Genomic DNA, 21977 nt, shown 5'->3' on the forward strand with positions numbered 1-21977 from the left:
AGCTAAGCAAATTGAAAGCACCAAACTTACTCCCAATTTCTTGACAATATGGCCATTAAAAATGTCTTGATTTTCCTCTTAGTTGCAATATCGGCAACAAGTTTAGCAGATGCCCAAAGTACAATTGGAATAATACATGTCAATGGAACTCTGTATTGCACCACGAATGGCAATATTACTGCCGGCCCCAATGCCAGTGCCACTCCAGTGTTTCCAAGTAAATCCACCCTCACTTGTGTTTTTATATATTATTATTAGGATAGGATAGGATAGGATTATGATTAATCCCAACTTTACTGTTATATGATACTAATATTACACTTTTGTATTTTATTTTAGATTTTCAACACACTTTTATTTTTATTTTTTTTATTTACAAAATTCAAATATCAATTTAGTCCCTTCATAATTGGTCAAATTTCAATTTAGTCAATCGAAAATGAAAAAAAAAGACTGTACACACACGTTGCGTTAGAGTAACTAGTATATATAATGAAGAAAAGAAGTACAAAAAGCCTTGCAATTGTATATATATGGCGCATGTATTCCGGATTCCTACTTTGCCTGATACAAGTTTGACACCCATTTTGCCTGCAGACGCTGCCTTGCAGGTTGCATGCTCGGCAGATGTGGTGGCGTTGGCACCGGTGAACGGAACAACCAATTCAAATGGGGCGTATTTGGTGGTGTTGATCCCTCGACCCAACGCAACCGTCAATTCAATAGTCTCCAACTGCAGATTGTTTGTACTGACGCCGCTCTCAAGTTGCAATGCAGCACTTCCGGCCACGGGCCTTGTGTCGAACTTGCGCTTCGTGAAAACAGTATACGGGTTTCTTCCACTCACTTACATGGCCGCCGCAGGTTTTACACTCCAGCCGTAGCTGCCTTTTTGTATCAATACATATTGGAGGAAGTCTATGTAATCCATTAATAATTGTATTGTAATGCTACATATACAACCATATTTATACAATTATTCTTAAATCTCATGAAAAATTCAATACAAATATCATAATATAATAACGAAATATCACGATATAATTGATATATTTGTGTATTTTAACATTATTCATAAATGTATGCTTCGATTTGACGGGTATAGTGGAATACCATTTACATGATATTAATTATATATATTTTCTTGGTTCAAGGTTAAATTTCTTCAAACAAAATCAGAAAGGCGTAGCGTAATAGCAACCAAGGTATTTAATAAAATTGTGAACGATGACCTCTTCCATAGCCCAACAAACCAACAAAATACACACATTCTTGAAACTGAAATCAACTAAAAAATTAACACAAACATTATACAAGAGCTCAAGTACACATATCGTCATAGACAGAGACCTACGAATATTTTCTCCCCACAAGGTATAAAGTAGGAAACGATTTACCACATTTTCCAAACTATTATCACATCTGATGAGCATTCAGCACTGCTCGGTAAACCATGTCTATAAATTGATTGTCCTGTGCACGCAAATATATGCAGAATAGGTAAAAATAACGTTTAATGATGAAAATTGAAGCAAAATCTATCAAGATTTGAATACCTGAACAAGCATTTGAAGTGCTTCCTGGACTTTTTCTCTGCTTATAGAAGGCCCGTAATTTGGTGAAGGAAGAGGAGCTGGAGTGAGTGACAACGGAGGAGTTGGTGGTGGAAATGGCTGGAGTAAAGGAACACCATAAGGTCGTTGTAGATTAACAGGGGGATTCAATGGAGGCGCAGTAGGTATAGATGAAGAAACCGGAGGCATGATAGAAAGTTGAGAAGAAGGTGGTGGGCCAAAAAATGATGACGGCTTCACAAGGTCGGTTGAACGCTTCATTGTAGCATTGGCTTCAGACGAGTCCAGAATTGACAATATAGGTGTAGAAGTAGACAAGGCAGACGGAGCCTGAGCAGTTGCTATAGTGGGAAGAGTAACAACTTGTGGATGAGATGTAGTAATCACAGGTACAGAGGAACGGTATGGCTGCCCAGCTATTGCTGCATTTGAAGCAGGTCCTATATTCATAGCAGTCTGCAAACATTTAACTTTAGCTTGTCAAGTTTATCACATGCCAAAATAATTATAGTACTGATGCAAGAGTCAGAATAACAGTCTGCTAAGGAATAAGAATGAATCAAAGTGAAACTCGAACACTTAGTCTCAGAACCACTGGAATAAAAAGAATGACAAATCAAAATTTTTTGAACATGAGTCCATTCCTCAAGAGTTTGAGGTTGGTCAACCTATACTATCCCTATCTTACAATTGATTGGCTTCTTGCCAACTTATTAGTATACTTGCTCAGTAAATATAGATGAGGATCTAATAAAACAAAAATGTAAATGAACTCTGAAATTTTATGAGAACTTCAGAAAACATGACACCAACTAAAGGTCTTAAATGTACTTTATAGATTTACCAAAGATCACTGAGAACTAAATGCTCTCAAAATAACAAAAATCCAGGTGCTCCCACATGTTCGCGAGTATCAAGACACATTTGTACGGACAAAATGCATTTTTCAATTGGTCACTCACACCAAAAAGCGCAAAACCACATAAACTGATATACTTTATTGGTAACTTTTATGAGAATGGCCCTTGGGTTGTTTTAACAAAGAAGCCTCTGTCAACAACTCGATCAAACCAGGAAGCACAAAACCAGCTTAATTGCACAACTTTTGTTTGAAACTTTTGCAATGACAGCCTCCTGGTTCCAACAATCTAGACAATTAAGGTTCAGAAAGACGCACAATCAGAAGAATGAACGCAAACAAACTTTAATAACAGTTCAAATATCTGACTTGATAGTTGTTCATTAGCTCATATAGCCATCTACAAAAAAACAGCAAACATTGGAAAACTTAAAAAGGAAACGAAGCATACACTGAAGAAGTTCACAAATGAAGGATCATCAGGGACATCATTAAAATTGGAGGCGGCCGAAGTTGATGGCTCTAGAGGGCCATCCATCACAGAAAGTGTTGGAACTGCTTCCAGTTCTTCAAACTCACTGCAACAAACAATCCTATTCAATATATCTTTTTCAACAAACAAAACATGCTATTTAATTCCAGATATTAAAAAGTCCAAGATTAGATTCACAAGATAGAACACACAAAACATGCTATTTAATTCCAGATATTTAAAAGTCCAAGATTAGATTCACAAGGTAGAACAGCACACTCTAGGCATAAAACACAATGATCCTAAATAAAAGATGACAAAAGGTTAAAGCATAGCCAAGATCTGAAAACCCTTGTTCAATAAATTAATTTAGATTCAAGAAAATGACTGTTACTTTCAATAGAGCCCTAAACCCACAGACTGAACCCAAAAGAAACCTAACCCTAATACATCATTTAATCTTGTCAATAATGCCAGAAAGGACCTTCCCATTGTTCAGTTCCTTCATTCGCCCAATGGGTCTTTTCAAATTTATCACTCACAAAAATCTCCACTTTCCCCACATATATTAAAGTGGCTCTTCCTGGGCCTCTCAGAGTTGACAAAACAGTTGACTCCTACAACCTCGTAATTAGTTGAAACCTTTTCATTTTTAGTGATGTTTTATATCCTTGTAAATAATAATATGACCTTAACATTTCATTTCTACCGATAAAATTCTGGCATATTACTCACAAATAGGAGTTCAGACTTCAGCGATAAGTCATTACAGGGGTGAACATCAGGAATGAACTGGGATGGGAGTAAATAGAAGCCCCGATGAAAAAAATGCATGATCCTGTTTGATTCCTTACCTGTCATAGTCCCAGAATTAAAGTTCAACATAAATTACTCCTACGTAATATTCCAGGTCCACGTCATTTTATAACAGATAATAACTGCAGTTCTGTAGGAAAAATTCAATTTGGATATGTAGTAACCACACAATTTTTTGAACTACATCGAATTTGGTGCACTCAAATTTAATGTATCCATGAATTAAATAAACATAAACGGACAATTACCTTTTACTAGAAGAAACCTTAGACTTCGTAGGCACCTTGGAAAATGCATTGAGTATCCTAATCATAAAATCACAGGATTAAGTAGCAGAATCACAACTTCCAACAACACAGATAAAAAAGACAAGAATAAAAAATATTATCAAATTTCTAGCCCAAAAAAAAACAAAAATAAACTTGAAACATTGCTTATACTGTTTTCCCTCACCTATGTTACCATATAAATTTAAATGGAGAATTTTATATCGGAACAGGTGACGATCCCTTAAAATTCCAGTAAAGTTCTCATAATCAACACACAATTTCACCCAGAAACCAAAAAACTCAAGCAAAAGAATCTTGTGATATGGAACATCTTGCACAAGTGAACTACTCTTATTCTTCTCAGGCGTTTTGTATATAATTTAAATATTTGTGGTAATCCCTAACCCACCCGAGGCATTTAATGAATATAATCTGCCAACATCAGCGGCACCCAAGAAATTGATTTCATGGCAGTAAATGTTTAAGTATTTATATCAATGCAGCCCATCTGTTTCATTTACTACAGTGACGACCATCAGTTGCTTGCCATTCATGCAAAAATAACAGGAATTTTTTTAAAAAATCCAGACAACAACCACACAGATCAATCAGCTGCATCTAGAGGGTCCACGAGTTCATGAAAATCAGGCCACTTACCAAATTACCTTGTCAGGGAAAAATAAAAAAAGACACAGAGTAACAATAATATTTGATTATTATATACCAACCTGTTAAATAGATTTGCAACCTCTTCACATTCACGAGCATTGTAGAACCATATTCCATTTACCTCTTGAGAAGCATTTCGATATAATAGATATGGAACCTGCACTTCATACTCAAAATCTCCCAAGAGATTCTCAACAAGATTATCTGAGTACAGCAACAGACTGAAACATCTCAATATAGATGGAGACATATAAGTGCCAAACGAAGTAAGAAACTGCAGCGTGAGATGCTTTTCTTACACACTAACAATGTTAACCTAATAATTCACGCAACATCTTTGAAGATAAGTGGATATTCCAACATTAGGAAGATTCATAAAGGTCAGACTTGTTATGCAGATACATAATGATCTTATATCATATTATTCCAAATGATTCACCTAACAGGCACCAATGTTTTCTTCTTTTCCTGAAACTCTATACTTTTCAATAATTATTTAATTAAGAATGAAAATTAAATAATGAAGCAACTTAAACTTGCAGCCTCGGAGAATCTTCAAGGAAGATGTCTCATGTGTCTTTTTCGTCATTTTCCTAGTCTCTGTCTTCTACTAGTGAGTTTTTCAGGTTGTAGAATATTTTCCCAATTGACTGAGCATATTTTTTAAACACTCTATCAAATGGCAACATTGTGCATATTTTTACAGCATTGTGTTATAAAATGAGTTGGTGCGGTCTAACATGCTGCAGACATTTCGAAATAACGCCCTCCACACATGATATCACTACCATAACAGTTTGGATCATGCTTCCACATCATCATCATCTTCTTCTTCTTCTTTTCCAATCCATCCCCTTCATTATAATTTTTTTTTCACAAACTCCAAATTTTTTCCTTACCAACTCATGGGAGTTTTTGAAAACTTCTAAGCATTAAAGGGGTTTACTTATCTCAAAATTTAGGTAAGTAACTAGTACATAGGTTAACATCGGGTAGATGATGCGGAATTTTAAAAGAACAAGAATCGGCTAATACCCCTAAATCACTATAGTCTGTATTCTCGTCTCGAAGGGTAATCAAACCAGTACTAGATTGTTTTAACTTTTTCGATTTTTTTACACAATCAAATTGAATAAGTTTGACCAAAGTGCATAAATGGTGTCTCAAAATTTTGATACAAAACTAGTTCATGCCTAAATCTCTCAATTATGGATGCAACTCCTCTCAATCAAATCAAGAAATGTAGCAATCTCTCAGAGTGATCAAAAGTCTATCATGCTAATTAATGTATCATGTAATCACAAGTGTTTTGTGCCAACCAACCATGACACAACGCAACCACTTTAATGTAAATTTTAGTGTTCTTCAAGTAATATAATCAGAATGAAACTGAAGACAAGATTTCATCATCTCAACATTGTCAACTTTTTTAATGTCTTATACAATATTAAGCTTTGAGACATAATTCATCAAAGATTTATCATGTGATTGTGGCCAAACAATGATAATGTTCGGCAATAAAAAAGCAACAATACTTCATCAATGTCACAGGTCTCACGTTTTGAAAGAAAATCTAAATAACAAGAGTTGAGAGACATACCGGTATTCCGCCTATTCATGACTATAAACTGGAAACGTGGTTGGGTATTCCTGAAACGGATCAGAATTCACATATTTCACAACCCCAACCCCAAAACAATATTATGAAGTAAAATCCACCAAATAACCTGTCTCTTCTATCTCAATAAAGAAAACGAAAAAGCTAAAGTTTTCAGAAGCCCAAGTAAGCCCTCACCTTTTAACCACAAAGAGGGAACCTTCCACATCCTTCCGACTCTAAAAAACCAATATAAAGAACTAATCAGCATCACTACCCTCCAAGAAATCAAACTCAATCAATAACGCGAAAATTTACACACACATCTATGCAAGCATACCCATTGACTGGTGTCGATGTTGAATTCGTAGAAGGTGACGTGAGCGGCAGTGATGAGAATTTCCTCCACGAAGGGATCGATTCTCTGTAGCACCGTCAGATTCAACATCTTGGTGCTCTTCTCATCTAGATTCGGCGTCAATCTCCCGTTTTGAGACATCGATTATGGCGCTTTCTCCCCCCTCTTTTCTTACCATACGTGTGTGGAGAGAGAAACCCACTGGGGAGTAGAATATAAGAAAAGGTAGCAGCTTCAGTTCGTGATCTCAATAGACGACTCTCTGTGTGTGGGCAGGTTTTTTTTGCTACTGACAAGGATCATATCTTGCATATTCCCTATATTGCCCTTCCGTTGGTATTAGAAAAGACAGCAGCTAGTGAAACACTGTTTTCTCGGTTCGTACTCGTCTCCATGGGTATGAAAGAAAATTCATCAGCCAACTTTCTACAGCCTAATTTTCCTATATATAGTTTTATTTATAAACGACAATACCACTAAAAAAATTTCAGATGATATTTTAGTAATTTTCCTCGACATAATCCAGTCAAAGTCAGGCTTACAAAGGTGCATTGAAACTGAACTCGACATAGAAAAAAAAGTCGCGGTTCCAAATTTTGCTTTTGTTGGGTGAAATGGCATTTATGAATTAGTTCAAAGCAGAGATGGTTTTGTGAAGAAACTTCATCTGATTATATTATTTCTCGATATTTGTTTGATCTAAAAGATCTCGAGAGAATTGAAGACAATATAGGATGTGAAATGACCATACATATTTATATGCGTGTAGTGAGAAGTGTGAATTCAAATGCTCATTTATTGAGTTTCCTCGTATTCAGACAGCAAGGTTAAAATCTACAAAGCGGTCGTGTAGTCAGCGAAATATGATGTGTCGAGAGCACGGAGATTTTCATCATTTCATTTGGTAGCCTTGCCTTTCCATCGTCCATTGCTGCTGGTTTCGATCAAGTAACAGACCATCGAGTCGATATCGTCCCCGAAAATACTGTAAGCTTCAATCACCTGCAAATAGCTGAATCCCATAGACAACATAATCTGCAAGCTGTCATTTTGAACTGAGCCTGGCAAGCCAAACTTTAGCCCCACTTCCTGCTGCTGTGTGTCACTTCCTGAGGATGACTCTGAAATTCAAAAGGTCAAAAACAACCGGGTGAAGTGTGTAATTCCATGACGTGAAAAATAAAAATTTACAACAGTATTACATCTTAATGAACTAAACATTAGCTGCAGGAACAGCAGCTACAGAATCATGGTTTCAACTAATGGTAGATGGATCGGCATAATGGAATTCTTACTAGCTGCAGGAACAGCAGCTACAGAATCATGGTTTCAACTAATGGTAGATGGATCGGCGTAATGGAATTCTTACTAGCTGCAGAAGATGATGGTTCAGCTCTAGAAGTTGATGATTCCTTATGAGGTAGCCTTTGCTTGAACTTGTTATCAGAAAGATACTCGGCCCTTGAAGTTTCCATCACCATGCGTTCTATTTCTTGTTCGGTGAGCTCAAGATCTGAGTAGAAGCGTCCCTCAGCTACGAGTGCCTAACAAAGCAAGCCTCGCGTCTTATTTGGCGTACATTACATAGTTTGTTTTGCAAACAGGAAATAAACTTACATTATCAATCTGTTGATCTTGCTGAGATTTGATAGCTGCTTTGACCTGATCCTTATCAATGTTATCCTGTCATATAAACCAATTAACCAAAATATTGTTAATAACAAATATACCACAAAGACCATAACGATGAGGATAATAACACACTTTAGCACAAAGCTAAAGAACAGCAACAAATATCAGTCAATCATGTCCTGTGCTAGAAAAGATTTGCATTGAGATGCAGGCTCTCACCCCCTGCAGACTGCTAAATCCAAGTCCAGCACCAATGTTCAGCCGACGTGGATCAACAAGGGAGTTATAGTGGTTTCGACGATGGTAACTCAGCCGTATTGGAGGCGTGTCCGTATTATAGCTTCCATGGAATATGTTAATGGGTTCTATCAAAAGATTATGTCATTCAAATGGAAGAAAGACCAGAAGGGACAAAAGAATGCTGTAGAGAACATAATCTTATACAGGTAGAACACCTGTGCTGTAAGAATATATGTGGATAGGCCGATTGTACATTTCAGACAGAGCTTGAATCTCCATATTGTTTCCGTAAACCTGCAAAAAATATAAATGAACATATTACATATAATGACGGAAAAGAACTATAAATTCTTAAATAACCATTCTCAGCCTGGTATTACTCTTCCCTTTTAAACCTCCGCTTGTTTGGGAAGTGAGAAAACAGGGCGATGGAAAACATAAGTAGAGGCTTCTTGTTAACAAACCTTTGTTAAAAGAAGTTCAAGAACCACTAGAATTCCTAAGGACTATAATTCATGATAACAGCACAATAATGTGCCACATATATGACGTGAAACTTAAGACTGCGGATTCACTGTACCATAAATGACAGAGAGCAGGTGAGACGATCAATTTCATTCTAATTCAATAATCCGTTCCCCACTCCCCTTTTCTTAGTAAGTCAAGTTTGATTCCTTCCAGCAATGTGGTCAATATTTTAAACAAGGAAACGAAAGCAAATTCATTGTTTGTGCACCTAAAATGCACAACTGAAATCTGACAATCCTCAGACCTACAGAGTCAACAAAAACTTTAAATAAACAAGCGATGCTGCTTATCACTTCCATCCTAATTTATACAAGTGTAAGCTTACAATCCATCAACTCCCTCTTAATTTGACCTCTCGATGTTGCGTGACCAATAACATATGATGAGATTGACTAAATATATTTCTTAAAAAGAAAACCAGATGGATTCACAAATTTAGCAGCCAAAAAGTTTTCTTGAAGTGCGGATATAACAGTTTTTTAAGAAGCTTCAGTTCTGTTTACCTCATTTCTCCTCTTCCTCTTACAGTAGGTAGTGAAACCTTCTGTGATAAACTGAGAGAAGTGATCTCTTTCTCGCTCCTGAACAAAAAGAAAATTTTTACTGGAGGAAATTTTAGTACAAGGAAAAAATGCCCTCTCAAAAAATACATGAATTTTATGCAGCCATTTTTTAAATGCAAAATATAAATCAAGATGGAAATTTAAATTGCAACTTGTTAAGGAACGAACAAAGTTAATATACAAAAAAAAAATGACAATTATAACAAATTTTACTTATCTCATACCATGTAGTCAATGCACATCTGCCTAACCAAATCACACTGATCAGAATCACCATACACTTGATCTGCAACAGCGCGAAAAAGACAATTTCCATCCTCTAGCATTTTTCTCACTTCCAACCCTTTAACCCGTTTTAATTCAGTCTCAAACTGATGCTCTCTCTCCTGCAATAAATATAATAAACTTCCCTTATTCCCTTATACCACACTGATCTACCACAACTCTGCAACAAGGACTTTAAGATAAGAATAATTTACTTCATTCTTTATACATCATTTGGGGAAAAAACATGGACAAAAAAATTGTACGATATTCTCTTAATAAACTGAATAAACCAAAGACAATAAACTTTACAACTACATAGAGAATAAATGAAACCAGGGCAAACTCACTGCATCATCATAAGAGGAACTAAAGCATGTGTGCTGCTCATCAGAGCTGTTATACCCTTCACCCTCACAATGAGATCGAGGAGAAGATGGACGAGACTCAGTTGGAGATGACATGCTTGACACACCAGGCCGACCTGCTCCTCCTCTAGACGAGCCTATCCGCACAGCATTTGAGTCATTAGATGCATATATCCAAGAATTCAAGTTTCCCGAAGAAGACCTTGGGGATGGGCCGGAAGGTGGAGGTGGATATAAACTACGAGAAACCACCTGGAAAGAACCTCCAGTTGTTGCATCAGTTTTTCCTTCTGTGACTACATCTTCGCTGGACCCTTTTAACGTCTTCCCAGAATCCATAGAATCACCAACACAACAAACCTCACGATTGTCGGCAATAGTTTCAGAATCTTGATTCAGATCAGGGTTCAAACTATGCGGAGACAGATCTTCACTTTTCTTTTCCTTGTTTTCGCCTTCACAAATGTCACAGGACTCTGTTGACTCTTCCACTACAATCTTATCTTGCCCTTCCACCAAATCACCATCTTTCACAGCTGGAGCAACCGGCGTAGAACTAACAACATGCTCTTGCAGTGAAGCTGAAGAAGAAAAGGGACCAGACACAGGAACGGAAGTTGATGGTCTGTTATGGTTAGATGACGAGCCAGAAGAACCTCGCTGGACTAAAATACGAGTCATTATTGCCCTATTTCAAATTCCACGTGGGCAGTTTATTCCTTTACTTCCACCCAAATTAGATAAATAAAATTGTAGGTTTCAATTTGCCACGTGTTCTAGCCTTGGGGGCAGCCACACCAACACCTTGACTGAGTGATTTGTTCTTAACACCTCCCTCTACAATTTGAGACTCCTGAAATAATTTCTGCATTCCCCTAACAATTCTCATGAGACCTTGAATTCTTAATCTTTTATTCTTGAACTAAACTCTATCCGAGATAAAGAACCGGAATTTACCTGTGATAAAGCTCCGATTACAAACTTCACTAACAATCTCAAAAGTGCAAATTACAGAGAAGAAATAACATATACCATACAAACAAAAAGAACGATTAAAGGAAGGAATGACAATCTATAAACTAAAAGCCCAGAAAAAGAACATCAGCAAGAATTTCAAATTGTGATGCCCAATTCACAAACTTGATAATAAACAACGTATCTTCAGAAATTATAACCAAGATAATGAAATCTTAGAAATACATCAAGCGGATTCCCCAACTGAAATTAAAATAACTCACAAATCTTCCACAAAAACAGAAACAACAGACGCGAAACAGATGCGAGAATATCGATATCCAAATCAAAATAAATAAATAAATAAGAGCTCTCGCGGAAGTAAAACAGAGTTCAAGATTCTATAATCCCGTAGAAAAACAATCAAATAAAACAAAATTAAAACATCAACCGTAACGCACACGCAAACCTAATGAATCAAATCAAATTCAGTAAAAAGACGACACGAGAGTTGACCGGATTCCAGTAAACCCCGACTCACCTGACTGTGAAGCAATATCGAAGACAGCAGGGGCTTCAGGATGCTTCAATACAAGACGGTAGCTTCACCGCAAAGAAAAATCCCCAGTGTGTGTGAAGACGATACATATATGCTAGTGTGTGTATAGATAGGTTAGGCGAGAGAGAAATGGGAAAGTGATTTAGTTGGAGAGAAAAAAACTAGGCCACGTGACTCTGGAATTTTATTAAAAAGAAAGAAAAATCCTTTATACACGTGGCATGGATTGATTAGTTACACGTGTAATTGCAGAACCTTTTATTTATTTAATTATTTATTTTCCCACCATATGTGTTTGTTTTTCGGGCTCTTTTACTAGATTATAGCAATTTTTATTCTCTATTAACAATCTACGGCAGTTTTCAAAAACTTATTAAAATATTGTAAAAAAAATTAAAAAAAGAAAAAAAAGTAAAACTTCTACTCCCCCGCCCTTCTGAATGGGGGAGAGTAATTGTTTCACCTCCCCCGCCTGTAGAGGAAGGTAGAAATTAATTTTAAATTCTCGACAGGTGGGGGAGAATTAAAATATTGTCCGCCTCTGCAGGAGGCGGGACAGAAAAATCAATTTTAAATTTTACCCGATTGAGTCCTGATTGAGGTATAGCATTGCATTATTTTATAATCGTATCTATCTTATTAAAAGGTAAATAATATTTCTAAGTGTTGTTAAAATTATTTGTATTCTATTAATTTTTTTGATGGTTGTATTATATTAATTTTAATTTATGTTTAGAAATTTTTAATCTTAATTCGTTAAAATTAGTATCCTAATTTTTGTTATGATATATTTATTTGTTAATTTGTTATCATAAATATTATTGAAGTGTTTTTATTTATTATGTTTACGTAAAAATAAAATATTTGTTTAGAGAGATTTTAAAATGATCTTCTACACATGTATATTTATGATCAAATTTAACTTTAAGTTAGTTTTTAAAACTAACACTTAATTAAATTAAATTCCAATTATATCATTTGAATCATTTTCATAATGACACAAAACACGTTAAATTAAGTCAAATAAAAGAGATTATTTCCTATTATCATCATAATTAAATTTGATATTAGATTAAATAACTAATCAAACTAACATATTAATTATGTTAATTGCTAAATATGTTAATTAACTTTTTACATTGTTTTTATGAATACATACGTTGTTAATATAAATAATCATTTTCACAATTCTATTCAAATATTCTTTAAGAATTTAAAATTTAGATCTAATATTTTGTAATATTTCGTATTAAATTTATTACTTTGTATGTAGCATTTTTTTAAGATTAGATCTAATATTTTGTAATATTAATAATTTGTAAAATGTAGAAGAAAAAAATTATGATTTAGTAGTATCATTTAATTAAAATATTAGACATAAATAATAAAATAAAATCTAAAAAATTTATTAGAGATGGATTTAATCATTGAGATAAACTTTTATATGTTTATTATTTTTGAGTGTTAAATTAAAGATCACGTAATATAATATATTTATTTCAATTATTATTCGAGAAATTTTAGGGAATAAAATGGGTCAAATGTTTTTTGATAAAAAATAATTCACTAAATTGTAATAGTGAAAAAAGTAGTTGACGATTATAAAATAATGCAATGCTATATACCTCAATCAGGACTCAATCGGGTAAAATTTAAAATTAATTTTTTTGCCCCACCTCCTGCAAAGGCGAGCAATATTTTAACTCTCTCCCACGTGTACGACAGGCGGGGGAGAATTTAAAATTAATTTCTATCTTCCCACCTCCCCCTCAAGGGCGGGGAGTAAAAGTTTTACTTTTTTTTATTTTTTTTTTACAATATTTTAATAAATTTTTGAAAACTACCGTAGATTGTTAATGGGGAATACAAATTGCTATAATCTGATAAAAGCCCTTGTTTTTCAAGTTATCGAGTATTTTACATGTTTTCATATTTGTCGAGACCAAACATCAAAAATAAAATAATGATAGCCAAAGTATTGAATTATCGTTTGAGTTATTAATTTATGGACTTAGGCGTTTTTTTAATGACAAAAATTTGTGTGAGACGGTTTCACGGGTTGTATTTTGTGAGACATATCTCTTATTTGGTTCATCCATTAAAATATATTATTTTTTATTATGAATATCGATAGGGTTGACATGTCCGTGAGACCGTCTTACAAGATACATACTTTTTTTGATATTCAAAATAATTTATTTATATACTGATTTATATGCAAGTACACATTAAACCAAGAGAAGAAAACGAGTGATCAAATCATGAACAACAATACATGAATGGAATTTCCATTAACATTCCTTCGATTTCTTAGCTTCTGCTAAGACCCACAGCAGAGATTAACACCAGAAATATGAAGATGACGGCCGTGATAAAGGAAGCTACCACGGCGCCGCTAACACGCTGGCAGAAGTCGTCGAACTGTTGGCAAATAGCGAGCCAGTTGGTGTTGGAGTTCCCGTTTTGAGCTAGATACACAATGGCCGCGGCTGAGGCAGCCGCCGACGTTGTAAAAGTTACCAGCACCTGCAACATTGTGAGATTCATTTTGATCATGTGAAGAAAGATGAATATGAATTTGGTCGATGTCTTACTGTGTCAAATATGATAAGGAGAAGCTTCACTCCTCTTGCATGTGGACGAACAATGCTCACAATGGAGAAAGGCAGAGACAGCACCAAATATCCGCTAGCAATCGCATTTGCCACCACAAAAAACCTGCAGACGTCGTCACAGTTTCGATCAATATATCTCAATGTGTATATATATAAGCGGTGAAGTACAAAAGACAGACAGAAACTTAGGAAGTTATGGAGCATAACGTGAAAGTGGGGAAGTCGTCATATTCGGCTTGGAACTGAAAGAACTGAGTGAAGAAAGGGAGAGTTTGATCGGTGGTTCCCATCGTGGTTGTGGCAACCAGAGCGGCAACAAGAGCACAGATCCTCAATATGAAGTCGAAAATGGCGACTCCTCTCCTCCATCCTCGTCCCGCAGGTCGTACATATGTAGGATCTGTTGCCTTGGTTATGGAGGTGTAAGTGGCATGGTTTTTGGATTTGGTGGACTTGGATTCAGGAGGAGGCATGTTGATTGCTGTTTCCTCGGCTCTCTTGCTCGAATCCGCCATCGATCGAGTTATATGTTTAGGTTGTGATGGGGTGTTAAACTTATATAGGAGGGATTGAGGTAATAGTTTGATGGATTAGTTTTTATGGTGATCAAATGTTGTACTGATTAGTTCATATTCATGAGTGAGGTTACACTTGTGTGTCTATTTCAATTGGTGGAGGAGTAGTTGATGATACTTGCTCCACGGTTGGCGACAGAGAATGATAAGCAACTATTTATTACAATTTATATCATAACTTAGATCATATTTACAAGATTTGATTTAAAATATTTTATAGTACCTACATGTTCCAAAAAAAACCCTCACATTAAATCAATTATATGATATATTTAATATATTATAAAAAAATATAATAGTAAATGCAGTAAAAAATTGGAAATACTATCACACATACTTTCATAAACAAATAAAAAATGGTGAAGAAAGTGAACTGCAAAATTTACCTCACATGCATCAAGCTAAAAAAGAAATGAGGTCCGTTTGTATGTGTCTTACTCGGCTGACCCTCATTTAATTTTTCACCATGTTTTCCTTTAACTAAATTCCGTGGTTTTAAAATCCCAGAATGGTAATCTATCGTTGCTTCACCTACTGAGATGCAGAAGAAAGATAAGCAGGAATATGCATCAAATGGTAAATTTTTATGGTATTAAATTAGGTAGAACTTTCAGCAAACCGCAATAAATTTGATTCGCTCAAAACTATGGCATGAGAACAAACTGATTAGTAAATGCAAATGACACTTCCCTTCAACAATCAACCTTTGCTTTTCAAACAAATGCATGACCATGCAGAAACTCCAAGTCGCTACCACCTGCTTTTCGTTGACACGAATCGAAACTATTTCAAAAAGATTCTTCCCCGAACACCTATAAGAATCATAGAAATGGAACATGGTGCTGAGCAGGGATGCCAAGAAACTTCTTTGGTTTCTTGTTTTAAGTAGGCTTGCACAGTAGAATACCTAAAATCCATTTTTTCACCATGAGAACGGTGAACACAGAAAAAGGAGTGCGTGTTTTCCTCAATTTTCTTGCAGTGTTAGCAATCCTCTCTGGTGTTGTCGTAGAGAAAAATGATGTTGCTTTCGCTCGAGTTCCAACTTACTGTGACTGGAAGCATAAGTTCTGTTTCAGCTTTAGTTGGCATCATTTCCCTCACTATTTTCCCCATCCATTTCCACCATTACTGCACATTCCACCAGCTTACGTTCCTTCATTGAATCCTCCCCCCATGCAGCCACAGCCAACTCCACCAGGACAAAACCCCCCTATTTCAGGATATCAGCCACCTCTTTCGCCTAAACACAAGCATCTTCCTAAACATGTTAAACCATTGCCTACACCATCGTACCCAATTTATCAGCCACCAAGTCCCCCACAAATTCCAATTTATCAGCCACCTCCTAGCCTACCACCTCCAACTCCAGTATACTCTCCTCCACCAAGCCCAGAGCAAGGTCCACCACCTGTTCCGACATATAATCCTCCAACCAGTCCATCTCCACCACCAAGCCCAAAACAAAGTCCACCGCCTGTTCCAACTTACAGCCTTCCTACAAGTCCACCACCAACTCCAGTTCCAGTGTATAATCCTCCACCAAGTCCACAACAAAGTCAGCCACCAGGTCCGACATATAATCCTCCTACAAGTCCACCACCAACTCCAGTTCCAGTCTATAATCCTCCACCAAGCCCACAACAGAGTCCGCCACCGGTTCCGACATATAATCCTCCTACAAGTCCACCACCAACTCCAGTTCCGGTCTATAATCCTCCACCAAGCCCACAACAAAGTCCACCTACATACAATCCTCCTACAAGTCCACCACCAACTCCAGTTCCAGTCTATAACCCTCCACCAAGTCCACAGCAAAGTCCGCCACCGGGTCCGACATATAATCCTCCTACAAGTCCACCACCAACTCCAGTTCCGGTCTATAATCCTCCACCAAGCCCACAACAAAGTCCACCTACATACAATCCTCCTACAAGTCCACCACCAACTCCAGTTCCAGTCTATAACCCTCCACCAAGTCCACAGCAAAGTCCGCCACCGGGTCCGACATATAATCCTCCTACAAGTCCACCACCAACTCCAGTTCCGGTCTATAATCCTCCACCAAGCCCACAACAAAGTCCACCTACATACAATCCTCCTATAAGTCCACCACCAACTCCAGTTCCAGTGTATAATCCTCCACCAAGTCCACAGCAAAGTCCGCCACCAGGTCCGACATATAATCCTCCGACAAGTCCACCACCAACTCCAGTTCCAGTCTATAATCCTCCACCAAGCCCACAACAGAGTCCACCACCGAGTCCGACATATAATCCTCCACCAAGCCCACAACAGAGTCCGCCACCGGGTCCGACATATAATCCTCCTACAAGTCCACCACCAACACCAGTTCCGGTCTATAATCCTCCACCAAGCCCACAACAAAGTCCACCTACATACAATCCTCCTACAAGTCCACCACCAACTCCAGTTCCAGTGTATAATCCTCCACCAAGTCCACAGCAAAGTCCGCCACCAGGTCCGACATATAATCCTCCTACAAGTCCACCACCAACTCCAGTTCCAGTCTATAATCCTCCACCAAGCCCAGAACAGAGTCCACCACCAGGTCCGACATATAATCCTCCTACAAGTCCACCACCAACTCCAGTTCCGGTCTATAATCCTCCACCAAGCCCACAACAAAGTCCGCCACCGGGTCCGACATATAATCCTCCTACAAGTCCACCACCAACTCCAGTTCCAGTCTATAATCCTCCACCAAGCCCACAACAAAGTCCACCACCGGTTCCGACATATAATCCTCCTACAAGTCCACCACCAACTCCAGTTCCAGTTATTTATCTTCCACCAAGTCCACAGCAAAGTCCACCACCAACACCAATTCCGACATATAATCCTCCTATAAGTCCACCACCAACACCTATTTCAGTTTATAATCCTCCACCAAGCCCACAGCAAATTCCACCTCCTGTTCCGACGTATAATCCTCCAGCAAGACCAATACCAACTCCAGTTCCAATTTACACTCCTCCACCAAGTCCACAACAAAGTTCACCGCCGATTTACAATCCACCAGCAAGTCCATTTCCACCAATTCCCACTTATAATCCTCCACCAAGTACACCGGAAAATCCTCCTCCAAGCCCTCCAATTTATGAACCCCCGCCAAGTCCACAACCACCTAAACCAGAGTACGGCTTTCCACCACCTCCGCCGCCGCCATATACATGAATTAAAATGTTGGTTAGTTCTGACATTACAATGGTTTCATTTTCACATAACTTAATAAGGTGCATTGGGTTGTTGTTTGAGTTCCTTCCGCTTTGCCGGCTTTGTGGCAGCTTGTTTGACTCAAATAAATTTGTTCATTGAAATCTCCCCATTTTCAACTAACTCTGCTACTCTTTCCATCAGTTATTATGATTTTAACAAATTTTGAGTTTGTAACTTAATAACGTCAGCTGAAAAAATCGTAACCAATACTAAAAAAAAAAAACAGGATTATAAATTAAAGCATAAATGAAAATAATCTTGCGGAGAGGAAATCATGCCAGTGGTGAGGATCAAGCTCAAAGAAAGCATAAAAAAAACAACGATTCCCATTCAAATCAAGTTTCAATAAACTCTCCCAGCCAAAATTATAATACTCCCGGTGCATGAGTGCATCTCCTCTCCACAGGCCACAACCCATTCCACGTTCTATGATACAGCGGCGTCCCTCTTATCATTCTAGTCGAGCCAAGGCACTCGGAAATAACATCTTTAACACGGGGGCGAGGGCCATTGTCTGAGCCACTGTGTAGCCCGTTGCAGGATGCACCATCCCTGAATTCCCACCAATCGCCATCACACTGTGAGGAATCTGCGGAAGAGGCCCACCCATTGGGATCAAGCATTTCTGATCCTCAATCACAGTCCTCACTTGTATGCCTAAATGTCTCAGCCTCGCCACCATTCGTTTCTTTACCTCCATGTATGATAACACATGCGGCTAACAAGGGAAGTCTCCTCAAGGAATACCAAGTTTGAATCAAAAGACATGACATACAAGAAAGATGGAAACCTTGAATTGCTAGCACGCAAGTATGGCTCATTTCCAAGGTGGGAATCCCTCCAATCCATTAAGACCATCTTATCCAAATCAAATGGATGATGATCAACTTCAGCCAAAATACCATGAGCAATCTGATAACCTTGGTTTCTCGGCTTGTCATACTCTATAAAACTACTCGTAAAGCCACTAGCATCAACGATTAAGCTTGATTTTAACTCGGAGCCATCATCACAAGTAACAGTGGACTCAAATTCCTCTTGCCCCACCTTCCAAACCTTGGCTTTATGAAATTTGACGTCATTTGTGACGCAACCAGACAACAACCTGAATTTCAGCTCCTTCCGACCAACTCTACCATAGGCATGGTCCAAATACTTATACTTATGATCATCCACATAAACACGAGTCGTTGGCCATGTTTTATCCAAACAATCTTCAAGTCCCAAACTTTCGAATTCATCAACCCAAACACCATAGTTATTTGGCCACATAGAATGGGGCGAAGGATCAATACAACATAACTTAAATCCACGACTTGACACTAGCTCAGCGAGCCGCAAACCAGATGGGCCGGAGCCAATTATGATCACATCGAAGATAGGACGACTGACGGTAGGATCAAACCGCTGTACGAGGTCTAACGTTTCTGGCTTGGATGTAGGCTCCAGGTTGAGAAAACTAGAAAATCTGTTACTTTGGCATAGTTGATCGTTTCTTGCATGGGTTTTAGTAATCTGACGGAAAAATGGAGTGCCGAATGATGAATTTGGCTTTGAAAAAGGAACTTAGGAAAGTGGAGATACGCCGAGAAGAGTTTCCACGAGAAATTGGAATGACAGATGGACATCGACATAGGAAGAAAACGGGATCTTATGGAGCTGTATTGATGGAATCCTATATCTCAATTAGGGACTTGCGGGAAATGATTCTGTTTGGACAACTTGGCTGATTAGGCAGGCACGAGTCACGACCTTACGTATATATTCTATTATTATTATTTTTTTTAAAATACATATTATATTAAATTTTTAATTCAAGAATAAACTTGAATTTCGTTATGTGAAAACATTAATTTATTACTTCGAATTTTATGACTGCAGTTAAATTGAAATGATTTATTTTGAATTTTATATTACATTTGGGAGATAAATTTTAAATCCATGGATTTCGATTATAGTTTTATTGTTAGGAATGAACTATTGATGAAATCTTAAATTATTATTTTAATTATTTACACGTTATTTACACAATATTGAACGAAGGTGAACTTGAAATTCATCCCAATTAATATGAATTATATAAGATTTCAAGTGAGGAATTTGAAATTTGTAATAAGTACAAAAATATATTTATTTGAATTTTTGAAATCTTAAAGTTCGATCTTCTAACATTAACTGATTGATGTTGTCTTGATGTCAGATTTTTGAAATTCTGGTGATCAATTCTCGATGCAAATTTCGTTTAAATCTCTAGTACGATCTATACAATAGATTCAGTTTCTTATCGTGAACCTGATTTATGAGATCGAAAAGTGGTTGATTCCAGTAGATCGTTAATAGAGATTTACAAGATGGATTAACTCCACTAATCTCAGATTCGTTTGATGTCCAGCGTTCTTAAATACAAAGATAAATCAAAGCTAAACACCTTATGCAAGTTTAAATCGTACGACGCCCAATGAACGTACGTCAAAACAAAAATTTTAAATTTCTGTTGCGCCTTGAATGCGAGAAAACGGTACACAATCAATTTCAATATCCATTTTATGTTGGTGAATTATTTGAAAACACAATTTGCTATTTTTATTTTTAAAATAATAAATAACAATAATCATCCTCATTAACAACAAATAAATTAACAAAAACAATAAGGAATAAATTTTAATAAAAAAATTATAATAAAATAAAAAATTCACAAAAAAAAACGACAACAGCAATATAATAAATAACACATGAACTTGCCAATTTTTATTTATTTATTTATTTATTTTAATTTTTTTAATCAAAAATCAAATGAACATTCTATCATCACAGTTAGTATCCAAAATAACTGAATGGTAAAGAAAAAATGTAGTATTAAAATTTTTACTTTCAAAATATAATATAAAATTGAATTTAACAATAAAAATAAACGAATCTTCTTTGATTTCAGTTATGTAATTTGTCATAGTTTGGTTTTCATATAATAATTTAGATATTTTTTGTGTTGATATTTTTTTTACCTGAAATCACTAAATTCATCGATTATGATTTGTTTGAGAATTATTTTCTCTAATTGGCACATATGGTGAGAATTAAATTCATATTACTCAAATTAAAATTTATATCATAAAAAATAAAAGGAATGAAGCAAAAAGACCCCGATATTTCAAAGTATGATGAAAAAAGTTTATCTTTCTCATTATTTTTGTTTATATATATTTAACGTATGTAATATATATAAGCTTTATTTTTCTCACATAAGTAATGTAGAAAAGTAGATGTCAAATAAATAATATCTGATGAATTTATTGGTTTCAGGCAAAAAAAAAAATATCAAACAAAAAAAATCCAAGTTACTGAATGAAAAGCAAAATTTTGAGAAATTAAATAACTAAAACAAAAAACAAATCAATTTACAAGGCTAAAATTACAATTTTCTTAATGGAGTCATTTAAAATCCATTGAATTTAAATGTATTTTTATCATCTAGCTAAACAAAAAAAAAATCAAATTCAACTTCTTACTATTTAAAATACATAAGAATTATAGTTATCATCGTAGATTTCGCATATTTAGAATACTAAAGTCAGTTCAAATTCATTGTTATCCGTATTATTATAACATAAATAATTAAGATTTGATTTTATTTTCATTTTGTTTTAAGTTATCGAGATGATGAAAATAATTTCTAAATCATGGATTTCTTTTCTTTGATAGAAACTTGTAACTTTATTAAGATAAATCATCAATTACAAACTGAACTAACCAAAAAGGAAACTCGTCATTCATCCAGACAAACGATGGACAGGAGTAAGAAACAAAACGAGCTAAATGATGGGCTAC

General features: G+C 36.2%; 5 protein-coding genes and 1 pseudogene across 7 annotated transcripts; 2 read left to right on the forward strand and 4 right to left on the reverse strand.

Annotated features, from left to right (window-relative positions):
* LOC140834309 (phylloplanin-like) lies at positions 1–1000 on the forward strand. The gene is made up of 2 exons (XM_073199112.1): positions 1–217; positions 598–1000. Exons 1-2 carry the CDS (start codon positions 49–51, stop codon positions 882–884), a joined length of 456 nt encoding a protein of 151 aa, XP_073055213.1. The 5' UTR covers positions 1–48; the 3' UTR covers positions 885–1000.
* A 191-nt stretch (positions 1001–1191) lies between these two features.
* Positions 1192–6876, reverse strand: LOC140834302 (mRNA-decapping enzyme-like protein). Its single transcript, XM_073199099.1, has 8 exons — positions 6597–6876; positions 6455–6495; positions 6260–6309; positions 4719–4863; positions 3970–4026; positions 2885–3011; positions 1557–2030; positions 1192–1473 (listed from the first exon to the last, which is right to left on the reverse strand). Exons 1-8 carry the CDS (start codon positions 6753–6755, stop codon positions 1417–1419), a joined length of 1110 nt encoding a protein of 369 aa, XP_073055200.1. The 5' UTR covers positions 6756–6876; the 3' UTR covers positions 1192–1416.
* A 518-nt stretch (positions 6877–7394) lies between these two features.
* LOC140834325 (OVARIAN TUMOR DOMAIN-containing deubiquitinating enzyme 6-like) lies at positions 7395–11880 on the reverse strand. Of its 3 annotated transcripts, none has more exons than XM_073199134.1 (9): positions 11705–11880; positions 10192–11166; positions 9802–9963; positions 9518–9595; positions 8702–8780; positions 8466–8611; positions 8232–8297; positions 7984–8158; positions 7395–7735 (listed from the first exon to the last, which is right to left on the reverse strand). In XM_073199134.1, exons 2-9 carry the CDS (start codon positions 10888–10890, stop codon positions 7512–7514), a joined length of 1629 nt encoding a protein of 542 aa, XP_073055235.1. In that variant the 5' UTR covers positions 10891–11166; positions 11705–11880; the 3' UTR covers positions 7395–7511. The 3 variants fall into 3 exon arrangements, with proteins under 3 accessions (XP_073055235.1, XP_073055244.1, XP_073055253.1); XM_073199143.1 differs by having other exon boundaries at positions 10192–11074; positions 11705–11878; XM_073199152.1 differs by lacking the exon at positions 7395–7735 and adding an exon at positions 7765–7873 and having other exon boundaries at positions 7949–8158.
* A 1940-nt stretch (positions 11881–13820) lies between these two features.
* Positions 13821–14966, reverse strand: LOC140834351 (casparian strip membrane protein 3-like). Its single transcript, XM_073199176.1, has 3 exons — positions 14545–14966; positions 14317–14440; positions 13821–14248 (listed from the first exon to the last, which is right to left on the reverse strand). The coding sequence occupies exons 1-3, from the start codon at positions 14850–14852 to the stop codon at positions 14033–14035; spliced, it is 648 nt and encodes a 215-aa protein (XP_073055277.1). The 5' UTR covers positions 14853–14966; the 3' UTR covers positions 13821–14032.
* A 548-nt stretch (positions 14967–15514) lies between these two features.
* LOC140834317 (uncharacterized) lies at positions 15515–18255 on the forward strand. Its single transcript, XM_073199121.1, has one exon. The coding sequence runs from the start codon at positions 15840–15842 to the stop codon at positions 18108–18110; it is 2271 nt and encodes a 756-aa protein (XP_073055222.1). The 5' UTR covers positions 15515–15839; the 3' UTR covers positions 18111–18255.
* A 113-nt stretch (positions 18256–18368) lies between these two features.
* On the reverse strand, positions 18369–19718 carry LOC140834343 (capsanthin/capsorubin synthase, chromoplastic-like; annotated as a pseudogene).
* Positions 19719–21977: the final 2259 nt, after the last annotated feature.

This window comes from Primulina eburnea, chromosome 1 (genome assembly GCF_022965805.1).
Source record: "Primulina eburnea isolate SZY01 chromosome 1, ASM2296580v1, whole genome shotgun sequence".
Lineage (NCBI taxonomy): Eukaryota > Viridiplantae > Streptophyta > Magnoliopsida > Lamiales > Gesneriaceae > Primulina > Primulina eburnea.